Source organism: Amblyomma americanum, chromosome 9 (assembly GCF_052857255.1).
Source record: "Amblyomma americanum isolate KBUSLIRL-KWMA chromosome 9, ASM5285725v1, whole genome shotgun sequence".
Taxonomy (NCBI): domain Eukaryota; kingdom Metazoa; phylum Arthropoda; class Arachnida; order Ixodida; family Ixodidae; genus Amblyomma; species Amblyomma americanum.
In genome coordinates this window covers 65025274-65038767 of record NC_135505.1, presented here as the reverse complement: position 1 = coordinate 65038767, position 13494 = coordinate 65025274, and the positions used below count along the sequence as shown (strand labels likewise).

General features: G+C 45.0%; 1 protein-coding gene across 1 annotated transcript; it reads left to right on the top strand.

Annotated features, from left to right (window-relative positions):
• Positions 1-7022: 7022 nt before the first annotated feature.
• On the top strand, positions 7023-9069 carry LOC144103394 (uncharacterized). The gene is made up of 3 exons (XM_077636124.1): positions 7023-7353; positions 7418-7600; positions 8939-9069. Exons 1-3 carry the CDS (start codon positions 7344-7346, stop codon positions 9067-9069), a joined length of 324 nt encoding a protein of 107 aa, XP_077492250.1. The 5' UTR covers positions 7023-7343.
• Positions 9070-13494: the final 4425 nt, after the last annotated feature.

Sequence of the window (13494 nt, the reverse complement as noted above, 5' to 3'; positions counted from 1 at the left end):
TGTTTCCTGGGCGATTCGTTTGCTCATCTCGTTCCGCTGTCGATGACAGGTCTCCTCCAGCTTATCAGAATTGTCGCTGTCCATACTGTCGCCTCAACTGTGGTTGCGGCGCACGCCAGCTTTCCTTTTCAATCCTGTGATATCTTATCATGCATGCGACGCAGCTGTCGAAGCGAGCGGAGCCGAGCGCACCAATGAGGAACGCCGTGTCTCGTCCTACCAAACGGCGGCGAGCGGCGCGGTGTGACGTCATGCCAGATGGCGCGGCGAGTGCGCGAAGCACAGTAACCTTCCGCGGCGACGAGCGCGTTATGACGCGAAGGCGAAATCGCGAGTTTGCGGCCAATAAAGCTTTCCCTTCAAACGAACATAAAAGAAAGAGAGGGGGAGAATGAACCAGCAACGGTTTGCCGGTCTTAAATCCAATTCAATATAAATGAAAAGGAGCTAAATACTCGAAAGAAACAATGTGATTAAAAAGGTGTGGTTAGTGGTTTTGGACTCTAGCTTGTCTCCACTTGAGAGCCTTGACCTCCTCTTTTTAGCGGGAGTTTCTGCGGTGTATAAATGTTGCCGGGAGGTTAACAATGAGCGGGTGCAAAAGGAAGCGGTTAATACCACTTTTGCGGGTACTGCCCGCCCCTCAGAAATAAAAGCATGGCCCCTAATCTTCCGTGTAGATCCTCTTCTGTCGAAGCCACTGCAGTGCAGCAATTGATGGAGATATGGCCATAGTGCTCGTGGCTGCAAGTCCACTTTACTCTGTTGCAAATCCGGTTATGACCCCCCCCCCTCCCCTATCTATCAAATTTACACTCTGATCGAAACGAGAAGTGTTGCCTTTGTGCTGAATCTCACGCTGCAATTTCCGTGGATTGCCCTTCTCGGGATCATGAATTGCAAATTCTAGACATTAACGACCGCAGGCACTGATCGCGGCGCGAGGAAATATCAGAAAATAGAGAGTTCACGGCTATGCACGTGTGTCAGCCCGCTTAGGAGTGACAGTAGATTCGTCTATCTCTCAGGCAATAGTGACTGCTGTGGAAGCCCCTATAGCTAAGATGATTGACGGGATAGTTTTCACTGTCACAGACTGCGGATCTAATGCTCTCGCAACGCATATTACCCAGACCGTGCAAATTGGAATGACTTCTATGTCCGCCATGCTTTCGTCGGTAATGACCCAACATTCCGTGCATGAGCACTCTCAGCCCCAGGAACAAGTTACTGCTGTTTCTCTACTGCCTCGGTCCACTAACTCAAATATTGCTCAAATTATTCATGATGCAGAGATGCTGGATTCGGATACGCGAATGCTCAAAACCCGTGGATCCCCATGTGTAACCCTTTTCTCCACATCTTCAGCCGAAATCAAAGAAGCAACAAATTGGCTCTCAGCCAATATAAACTATTTTAGAGCAGGCAGTTGCTGCTGCCCGGATTTTTCAACCATAGGGGTGTAAAGAGTTCTCCAGTGGAACTGTCGGTCACTTTTTTCAGCTTCAACCGACGTACTATACCTAATATTTTAACATAATTCAGACGTACTTATTTGAAAAGAAACTTGGCTTCCATCTGAAAAAGACTTCCATTTGCAAAACTATTCATTTCGACAACATAGACAGTGAACAGGAAAAGGCTTACTGATACTAGTTTCTTCTAATTTTGTCAAAGGGCTAAGATAACTCATCACTCCTCTAGTATAGACTAAGTTATTGGCTTGGATTTTGAAATTCCATGGTGCTATTCCTTTTCATTAGTAAGTGTTTATTTTCCTTGCGGTGTGCACAATGCCAGGCTGCCAGGTCTTCTGCTGCCTAATTATCAGAAGTCAGTTCTCTTGGCCGGCGACTTTAATTCTCATCATGTGTTGTGGGGCTTTAAGAAAGATTTCTGTGGTAAGCGCCTTTGCGATTGGGCTACTGATAACAACCATTCGTGTATGAATTCGAGGTCGGCCACAATTCTCTGCGCACAAATTCGATCTGTGTGAGAATTAACTTTCACCAGGCCTTGTGTTTCTGTACTCAATTGGTCGACTGTGGATTTCGGAGCATCTAGCGATCACATATATACCCATCGTTTTTGATGTTAACTGCCAATTAACTCTGGAGTGCTGTTAGTTGAGGCCATATATAAACTATAGCCAGTTTCAATCCAATAAGCGCTCCACTCTTGCTTCAGCGGTTAATTCTCCTGAAGAGCATACAGCAAAACGTATATGCCTGGCTCTTGAGGAATGCCGAAAGAACTCCGAATTTTCGGTACGCACATCAAGGGGGAACACATCAGATAGATGGTGGAATGCAGATTGCTCGCGGGATTACAGACGCAGAAAGGCAGCATGGAAGAATCTCCTACACAATCAGTGCCCAAAAATTGGCATGATAATGAGTTCATGGCGGCTACTTTCAAACGTACATTTTCAGGAGCAAAAGAAAATAATGAATCCGAGCCTTTTTATTCCCTAACAAAATCAAGAATTTGTCGCGAACTTTTCGAATTCATAAGATCGCTGAAAAAGAATATAGATTCAGAAAATTCACCCCCATGTGTTTTTACGCCGCAAGAAGCCATAGAAACAGTTCAGACAATTGCCAAACGATTAGAGCAGCGTTTGTTGTCTATACTTCCTTTGCGCTCTGCGTTTGTGGCGGCAGTGAACCCGATTCAGCACGTCTCCCCTATTACCCTTCCCGAGCTTTCCCCGATAGTGTTGTGGTTGCCAACTGCTGCTCCTGGCACGAATAGGGTAACATAGAAAATGTTAACGATCCTCTTTTAGGAGTCGCCTACCTCATTATTGCAGCTGGTTCACTTTTCAATCAAACATGCATGGATTTGTAATGAGTGGGAAATCGCCAAATTGATCACTTCTCCCAAAAACAGTGGTGGAGGCTATTTTCTGTATAATATTAGACCCATTTATTTGACATCAAACGTGGTTAGTTACTTGAAGGGTCATACTCCTACATGTTTCGAAGTTTGTAGCCCGCAATAACATCCATGGTTCCTGTCAAATCGGTTTCTGTCAAAAATGTTCTATATAGAATGCTCACACTGATCTTGAGAGTCGTATTCTTGCGCGGCACCGAGAAATGCATGCTGAGTTGGTGACATTTGATGTCGCCAAACCTTATGACAACGAAGAACACTACACAATATTGCAAAGAATACATACTCGGCAGTTCGCGAATCACTTAGTTGCGTGGATATCTGCTTTGCTTGAAAGCAGACAGTTTTGTTTGGGTACTAAATGATGTCGATTCTGGAAGATATAAACAATCCAAAGGTGTTCCACAAGCACTCCTTACGCCTGTGCTCTCTGATATTCTAATGAGCTCTATTCCCTGCCATGAACACATCTGCACTTACGACTATGCGGACAACATTGCATTTTGCACTGCTGCAGCAGACATTCAATCTTTCTATGCGCGCCTTCAATCGTACCTGAATTTGCTTAAAAAGTTGGTTGTGTGACTTACGTCTCACCTTATTTGTAAACAAGTGCGCTGTACTGTTTTTTTTAAATGAAAGATCCTGTTCATCTGTCTCTCATTTACCAGCGACAAATTATTCCTCAAGTTAAGTATTTAAAATATCTTGTTGTCATTTATGATGAAAGCTTCACATGGCACTCACACATTGACCATGTTGCAGCGAAAGAGGCTCGTGCTGTGGGCATGCGGCGTAGAATAGGTAATCCTCGGTCTGTAATGCGGAGAGATGCACTTTTGCTGATTTATGTTCTGTATATCCGACCAATCTTAGAATTTGGATATGTGCTGTTTTCTGGTACGGCTGCGTACAAAATTCGCCCGCTTCTTCTTTTGCAGCGGGAAGAACTTCAGTTCTTCCTTGGCCTCCCCAAATTTGTGGCCTATATCGTGCGTTATCTTGAAGCCCGTATTCCTCCTTTATTATCTAGATTTCAATTCGTAACTGTTCAGACGTACCTAAGGATATCTGATTCAGATTTACTCCGCTCCTTGTCTCAATTTTATCGCTAGCCGACTTAATTTTTTGGAATCCACTGGCCTAGATTTCATACCTCCCAGGTAGTTATGGTACAAAATTAGCTTTATCATTTGAATGTTCTTTTGTATAACATGCTTCCGACAATGAACAGTGGGTCCTCTGTAGAAATTGTCTATGATGATATTTTCCCGAAAAACGCTAAGCATTTAACACCCCGAATTTTAAATAGATTATTATAAGACCTTTACAAACCATATCTATTAGCTTAACGATAGCTACTGACACCTCTAAATGTCATTAAAAGGAAGGGGCGGGAATATATTGCCCGCTTCTAGATTGGACTTTTTCTGTGGAGCTTCCCGACTGCACCCCAATCTTCCAAGCGGCGTTTCTCGTGGTGGTACTTGCTCTTCTAAAACTAGAGCCAGCTTTCTCTTCAGTGGCTGTCATTACAGACTCTCTTTCTTTGTGTTCGTCCCTTGCTTTGGCTGTAGATTCGCCAATCTTAAACACTTTCCATTCAATACTCTCTCCGCATTTGAGCCTTTTTCACATGATATGGGTGCAAGGTCATAGCGGTGTGACACCCAATGAAGTTTTGGACTTCCTGGCAAAGGCGTCCCAGAATAGCCCCGTGCTACCTAACGTTCCCGCTACAGTGTACATCAGGGCAGCGAGGTTTCGAAGACGGAATTTGTTAAAAATGACAACTGGTTCTCTTTTGAAATCTGATAATTACGTGTACCCGAGGTATTCGTGGAGCAGGAAATCATGCCATTCACGGCAGCTTGAGGCATCTCTATCAAAGCTTCGCTGCCGGGTCGTACCCTTCAATTTTTAATTGCTCTGGTCTGCATTGGCACTCAATCCCGTCTGCGTCTTCTGTGGTGAGCACGAAACCATAGATCATTTTTTGTTGTTTTGTCGCCGGTACACCAAGATGAGAAGACGGTTTTTAGAGAAACCACTACACAGTTTGGCCTTTCTTTGAGCAGCCTAACCATATTGTCGTTTGGAGCCACCATACTTGGGTACAGCCACAAGTCTGTGTTTACCGCCGTCCAAAATTTTTAATGAAATCAAAACGGCTACCTTGGTATTTTTTTCAATTTTATTTTTATTCATGCAATTATGATTATCATATAACCACTCGGCTATAAACATCAGTCTCGATCTCCAGCATGCGTTATGCATTTCCCGTTCCATTTCACTGTTACTTTTTGTTTACTTTTTCCTTCCTCAGCATTCATTTTAGTTTCGTCCAGGAAATATTCATCTCAAAACTCTCTGTGCCTCCTCGTTCTTGGTCAATCATTCTATGTGGGCATGTGCCATTGTATGAGGGTAACAACAACAGAAAAAGCACAAAATGCAGTCCGCGAAGAAAAAAAAGATAACTGGTCTCACGCATCGCAATGCCTGGTCTGCGCTGTGTTGGACGACGCCGTAGGCGATTTCCGGTAGGGTGGTGAATGAAGTAAGCAACGCTCGTCACGACCGAGAAGAGGCAATGCCGGGTGGAGCTTGCAGAGGTTGGGCTGTGCTTCAGTCTAATCAGTGGTGCGCGTGAGCTACCTTACTGCAGAATTGCGTGAATTTTGTGCTCCTTTTCTTTGCGTGCAGAGCACGTATTTTCAGCAAACATGGCTTTTCCAGTTGTTTCGTTGCGTCAGTGGTAATAACCCTCATGCGAAGTAGGGTGACGTAGGGTGACGTAGCGTGCTTGAATTTCTCGTACTTTTGTCACTTCGGCTCGAGAATTTATTATTTCTACTTTCAGTACTTTCAGTACCTTTTTTCTGGAAGTGAAATAAAGACTCATTGAGTACAACACGCGGTTTTAAAGAATTGCGACGCCGGCGGTGACTTAAGCCCAGAATTTTATTTTACCCCGGGAAACACCAGAACTCGCAAAAAACTCCGATACGAAAAAAAAACGCAAACGCAAGAACATCTGTAACTGGCCGCGTGCACGTTCGAGCTTGGCCACAATCACATGCTCGAACCAAAGAAAGAAGATATAACCGAGAAAGAACATCTGTGTATTACAAAAATTAAGTTTAGTTTAGTTTATGGGGGTTTAACATCTCAAAACGACTCAGGCTATGAGAGACGCTGTGTTTTACAAAACGATAAATAGCTAATTCAGACCCAAAAAAGGAAATTTAAAGAAAAGAAGTTCGAATGTCACCTTGTTGGCGTGTCGTCGACGTGGCAGGCCGGTGCTGGAGACCGTTGGAGCGTCGATGTGCGTGAGAGGAGCCTTCGGCATATACGGTGCAGGGAAAGATCTCAATGACAGCCGCGGAGTCTACGATTCATTGAAGGAGATAATACGGATGCGGGTACAATGTGCACAACGCTGACAGCTGTTCACCGTCGACTGGTCATGCCTCAGCCCAGAGCACAACAATCATCAGAGATCGGGAAATAGTGGCACTGCCCTCGCGTCATGGGACTGCCTGATTGAAAGTATTTGGAAATAAAGGGAGCTGGAGGCCATCCACTGGCACGAGTTGAGCCACAATTACTGCCACGAATAGATTGAAAACTAAACATGTTGACAGTTGTTCTTGTGTGGATCGGTTTGAAGACATAATAAACTGCCCATCTCCTATAAAAAAAAACTAATTTTGTCCCAACATTTCGAAGCCGACTCGGCTCCTTCATCAGGGGTGACTGAGTGCAGTAGGTAGCGTCTTTAAGGGCCGAATTCTAAAACGCTCCTTCACTTACACCATTTCCTTATATTTACTTAGGAGGCCGTCATGATGCCTAAGCGTAAGGCGGCCTACGATCGTCGCTCGGAATGCTGGAAGCTTCTTTAGGGCTTCCTCACAAAAGGAGCTTCTTGCGGTGGCAGGGAGGTGTCATGCCGTCCTGGTGTCGAGATTATGCACAAGAATTCTTTGATATTTTAGCAGTTTGTAAAAACTTCGTTGACTAGTTATTTTAAAACGGCTGACTTTAGCGAAGTAGCAAAATCAGTCTGGCAACGAAAACTCAAGCCATAGAACCGCTGCCACCGGCGATTTCTACGTAGTGCCGCAGTCTTCGCCATTCTCATGTGTGTGTCGTTTCTGCTCGGGTTGTGTATATTATTAGCCCGATATGCCCGAGAAGGTGTCTTTCACCAAAGCATAGAAACATCTTCAAGCGCTGTTAGGAAAATTCAAACATTTAGTTGAATGTAAGAAAACCGACGGAGTTTCTCTCATGGCAAAATCAAGAGAGTGGGGGCGGTTGGGCTGTGATTATAACAGCATGCCGAACGTGCCACCTCGCGAAGTGAAACAACTGAAGAAATTGTGGCGCATCATGACGCAGAAGGCGAAGAAAGGGCCAGGCTATCAAGAGGAGTTATGGGCACAGGTAAGTTTTCCTGCTTTTTGCCAAATGATAAGTACTAATTCAAAGTGTGCATGGTTCATGACAGGTGGTGGTCCTCTACCAGAGCCGCTGGACGAAAGGCTCTCACAATTAGAAGCGATTATGCCGCGCATCACTACGACGGCACCAAAGGCTTTTGACAGTGACCTGCCTCGAGCCAGCGCCGACGTTTCAAATATAATCAACAGCATGGTCCAAGGAGATGCCCGGCTCGACGATAGTGACTGCGGCAAGTGCACATTACTGCGCTGCTTTTAACATATATTTTTACTGTTGCTGCTTTCATAGCAGCACATTTCTCCTATTCCTATGTAAGGCAGTTCGCCAAAGTATAGATTTCTGCAATCAGAAAATTTGTAGTTGGCCGTGTGTTCATAATGAGATTATTTTTTCTTGTGAAGAGTGTAATGACGGCCACTTGTGATACACACTTGCTGCTGCCAATATACATGTAGAATATTTTTGCTGTCCACTCAGCTAGCGACAAGAACGCGTTCTTTTCTTCAGTCCGATAGTTTCTCGCAGGCTTCACTTCCACTTGTCACCACGATTACAGTGGCTACCGCGATGTCAGAAGTGTCCCGCCGAAAGCAGAGAGCGCATTGAACAGGTGTATGTTGATAAGGCCGATTTCCAGAAACGGCGTGCTTTCTCGCGGTGTGCGAAGGTGGTTCAGGCGCGCATCGGGGTCGTTTTGTCGACGGCTGCCATGCGAGCTCTCTTCGCTTCAGCATTCGCGTAGTGTCTGGCACTTAACAAAGCGCCTTGAGTGCTTCTACCTGACGAAATGGCAGCGGTCGTGCCAACCTGAGGGCCAGAGAAGCGCTGGCGCGGAACGGTTTAACTCATTGTGGGAAAGTCAGCCGGCTCAGACGCCACTGTTGTCGGCAATGGCGGCAGTCCCTCACGCATTTTTTTTATGGTCAACAACGGGGAGATCCGGAGGTCAACCAAGCAAAACGAAAATTCCCTCAGTTAAAACGACGAGGAATGTTTGTACGATTGCTTTTTCTTGTGAACGAATGACATTACACTACAGAAGCCGTGGAGCTAGACGCGTAACATGAAACCAGTCATTTCAAGGCCATTGCTAGGAATTTCGCATTTTTTAAATAATTTTGTTGCTTATTTTTAGTGCATTCCAGGGAGAGTATTTATTTGCCTTACCGAAGTTAGAGGGCGTGTCATGCTGTCTGGAAACACCACTGTCGTGAGAAGGAAGCCTTTCGGTTTTTAACCACTCAAGTGTACAAATTCACTCTAGCACGGTAGCTTTTGCTTGTTTAGTCAACCACTGTCCTACAGTCCCTTTAGCAAGTGTTTATTTTCGGCACGCTCTTTTCCCGCGAACGCAGGCTGCTTTTGAAAGCAAACCTAGTGCCAGTATTCGAGGCCACGCTAACTTATCTGCTTGCTGATGAGCAGAAGTCGCAGTTTGCAAGCTGCCATGCCTCAAACAATGACTACAAAGTTCATTAGAATGCCTGGTTGGTAGTCGTGCACCATAAGAAGCCTAATAGTAATCTGCAACAAACTACTACACACTTCTTTGTTTATATTTCTGCAGAGTCTGCAGTGATCTTGCAAAGCGAAGTCAGACTTTCTAATGCCACGCTGCTGGCCTCGCAAGCACCTGACATTAGTGCTGCTAGGCCGTCAACTGAGGATGAGAGCTGCACCACCATGCAGCCTGGATGAACTAACAGAGTCGGCAGCACACGCTGCAGGCAAGGTCTAGCCGCTGCTGACGAGCAGACACTGTCTGCTGACCTCGAGGATCGTCTTCAGGCCGCGGAGGATGACAAAAATCAAAGGCGCGTCGAACACAAATCAAGAATGAAGATGATTACTGATGACTATGCAGCAAAACGAGAATAATATGTCGATGAAAGGCACAAGAAAAGTGCCGTTCACAAATTGAAAACAAAGATCTTGAGAGCAAAACTAATACTGAGTAACACAAAAAAGCTGTTCTTCCAAGCAGCTTGAAGCAGTGAAAGCCACCAACCACAACAGCATGAATATGTCATAAAGGGCAAAATAAAGTTCTACTGGACTCAGGGACAGTGCGTTGTTTTTTTTTCATCTTATTTTCAGTTATTAAAACCTTCTTACAGCCTCCTTAGTTCAGACAAAAATTCTACACTGCAGTAATCGCACAGTATTATCTCTAATCGGAATCCATTTCACTGTCGTTTGCATCACTTTGCTTTCTCGTGAAGCAAAGTTCGATAAGGCAGGTTCTATGCTCTGTGCCCAGACGACTATCAGGAACACTTGGGCCTGCTTCATCACCCACTTCATGTTCAGGCTCATCACCATTAGGAAGTGGGTCCCAAAACAGCAGGCAACGCTGTGAAAAGCTGCACATGCTGTGATGATTGCAGTTGTTCTTTCAAGTTTGGTTTTCAGTTTCTTGCTCAGACACGCAAATCTTTTCCACACTCCAAAAGCACACTTAATAAAGTTGCGAATTTTATCTGGCTCCGGTTGTACCTATCAGAAAAGTAAGACAAAATAACAAGCTTGTATACATCAAATCACACGCAAATTGCCTTAGTTGCTTTTTTGTGCAGGTGTTGGAGAGTTTTTCAGTGGTGTCTTGAGATAAGGCAAACATGCTTATCCCTGGAAACCAATTGGAACCATAGTTAGCTCAGGTCGAGCACAAAGAGCTCAGCGGACAATTACCTTTCTGCAAGATGCTGCTGAGAGTTCTGTATTCTCGGTGTGCACTACTGCTCCTGCCAGACAGCAGTCTCCTTGGTGGACGGAGGAGTGTGAGAAAGCTTATCGTCGTAGAAAAGCAGCCTGGAAAAGCCTTTCCTATAATCAGAGCCCAGCTAATTGGATAAATTATAAGTTCTTCTCTGCATGTTTCAAAAGAACTGTTAAAAAGGCAAAGGAGGATTATAATCAAAATTTAAACACGTATCTCTCAAAACCCCAGAATAAGAAGGCTCTCTATAGATTCATGGCACAGAATAACAGCTCTCCGGCCTCCAATCGCATAAGGTCAATGGTAATGTCTCCGCAGGAGGCTAAGCAAAACCTTGAACGCATCGCGCAGGGGCTGGCCTTACGTTTCCAGGTACAGAAAGCAGAACCTTTGCACACTCTCACCCCCAGCTCGGACTATCCTGAGGTCGACGTGTCGGAGCTCCTGCAAATTGTTTCCTCGATGCACTCTGCTGCTCCGGCATGTTAAAGATTTTAGCGCACGACTTTCCAACTCACCTTCTAGATATTGTAAATGCGTCATTGGAAACCTCTTGGATTCCTCACAGTTGGAAAATTGCGAAAATAATTTTACTTTTAAAAAATGCAGACAATGGATTTCAATTAGACAATATTCGGCCGATTGCTTTAACCTCAAATTTAGTAAAGCTAATAGAAAGAGTAGTACACAGTCGCCTCACAAAGCATGTTCATCATATTAACGGCCTCAGCCCCGCACAGATTGGCTTTCGTCGCGGTTGTTCCATATGGTCCGCGCATGTGGATCTCGAGAGCCGAATACGACTCTCAATGCGCCAGAGAGAAGTTTCGGCCTTTGTGACGCTTGACGTTGCGAAGGCCTATGACAGCGTGGAGCACACAGTCCTCATTAACAAGCTTGCTCAACTACAATCACCGCATTACCTCTACGCCTGGATTTGTGAATTTCTAAAAGATAGATTTTTCTTCTGTACAGACGGATCTTTTTGTTCTAATACCTATGGTCAATCAAGAGGTGTGCCGCAAGGCTCTGTTCTTTCTCCGCTGCTTTTCAACATATTAGTTCGGGACATCCCCATTCATCCTAACGTTACAGTTTATGTATACGCAGATGATATAGCTTTTTTCGCATCAGTAAATGATATTCATGTGCTCTACGGGTATTTGCAGGCATATCTGAATGCTCTTGAAGTCTGGTTGGACCAAATCAATTTATCACTTAATGTCAGCAAATGCGGCGTGCTGGTATTTTCACCCGACGCTCCTATGTACATCTCGCTAGCCTACCGCTCCACTCCAATTCCGCAGGTGGAGTCGGTTAAATACCTAGGTGTTACTTATGACCAAAATTTGGACTGGCGACACCATATAAAGAATAATGTTATTAAAGGGGAACGTGCACTGGGCCGTTTGACCCGAGTTGGCAATAAAAAGTTTGGCATGCGTCGTGACACGCTACTGTTGCTCTATAAGGCTTATATGAGACCGATTCTGGAATTTGGTTGCCCCTTGTTCTCTGGTAGCGCGCACTACAAGCTGCAGCCATTAGCCTTACTGGAAAGACGTGCCCTACGGCTATGCCTGGGGCTCCCAAAATCAGCTTCCAACGCTGTCCTTTATCTGGAAGCGCGTATCCCCAACCTCTATTCCCGCTTCCAACTTCTAACAGTGCGTACTTTCCTCAAGTCTTTTGACCCGGCCCCAGGCGTTAGTATTCCAATTTTTGTATCCCAACCACACCTTTTTTGACTAATCACTGGCCACGTTATCAGCTTCCGCAAGTTAGGTTCACGCAGAATCTGTTAGCTCCGCTTCAGGTTGATCTGATCTCCTTGCAACGAGTTGCTGACACGCAGGCTGATCCCGTCTTCTATTACGACTTTATTTTCCCGTCCCATGCGAAGCATATGCCTGCACATACCCTAAATGGTCTTCTTTCTGAACACCTACAGAATTTTCCACATCATACTGTTCTCTCCACTGATGCCTCCGGCAGCTGTGAGAAGGCGGCGATTGGCATATATTCGCAGGATCTAGATTGGAGCTACTCCGTTCGTATCCCTGATTATACTCCTATATTCTTCGCAGAGTTTTTGGCCAATGGTTTGGCTCTTCTCAAAATTCCCAGACATGTCGCACGGGTTCTTATTCTCACAGACTGCCTTTCAGTTATTGTCTCTCTCCAAAATTCGGAAAAATCTTTCTTGACTCGTTCACTTAGGTTTTTTGTTCCGAGCACAGTGCGCGAGATCCGTTTGGTCTGGGTACCTGGGCATTCAGGCGTCTATTTTAACGAGGTGGCTGATTTATTGGCAAGGTCAGCTCTCAGCGCACCTGTAATATATCCCGTCCCTCACCTCATTCTGTTAGCAGCTTCATGTTTCCAGCGGTTCCAACATATTTCAGCCACTTTGAGTGATCCGTTGCTGAATACCGTGGACTTTCAACACCTAAAGTACCCATGGAATATCCGGGGGTGTAAGTCAAGGCTTTGTGAATTGTCCATGACGCTCCTGCGATGTAGAATCCCTCACTTAAACTTGTACTTATGCAGGTGCGGGTTCGCTGCGACAAACCTTTGTGTATCATGTGGGCAAGTTGAATCAATCGATCATTTTCTCCTCTCTTGCCGGCGGTTCGCGGTTCAGAGAAAGCAATATCTGGAGGTTCCTCTTTCGAGACTAGGACTGCCTCTGTCTCTTACAGTTCTTCTATCGTTCGGTGCGAGTGCCAAGGGATTCCCGTTAAGCAGTGTGTGCGGCTACCTTCACGATTACATAAGTGCAACTAATCGATTATCTTGTTAGCTATACACAAAATTCTTTCGCATGTCCAAAAAAGGCTAGATTGATTCTATTCCGGATGACTCATACCTCTTGAATTCATTTTATTTTTCCCAATTTTTTTTATCTTGATTCAGTCTTCTGACGTTTTTATCCCCGCGCAAATGCTTCATTGGCATTCTACCCTATACCTTGGCCAATCCCCCCCACGTGGGTATGTGCCATATTACTTGAGGAGAAGAAGAAGAACCAATTGGAGTGCCAGGTACTTCCTTGTCCTCGTACTTCACCATGACCCTATTGTTGTTAAAATTTCGATTATCAAGAGCCGAGCCGGGTCACCTAGCGACGACATCGTAAAACAAGCGCAGGTCCTGTTACAGCCTGTAAACAAACTTAATATGTATAAGACGTGTTTGTGTGCGTTTAACCTCAGGGTACGTGGTTTAATCTGAAGTGCATTTATGCTGCACTACCAGTGTACCGGTTTCGGTTTTCAAGCTGCCCTAATGGCTGCTATTCTGCTCGCATTTACCATCACGTAGTGTCCTTCATACAAATAAAACAATATTATTACGTAACGATTACTAACTATTACAGTGAGTAAACATAGGCAGGCACA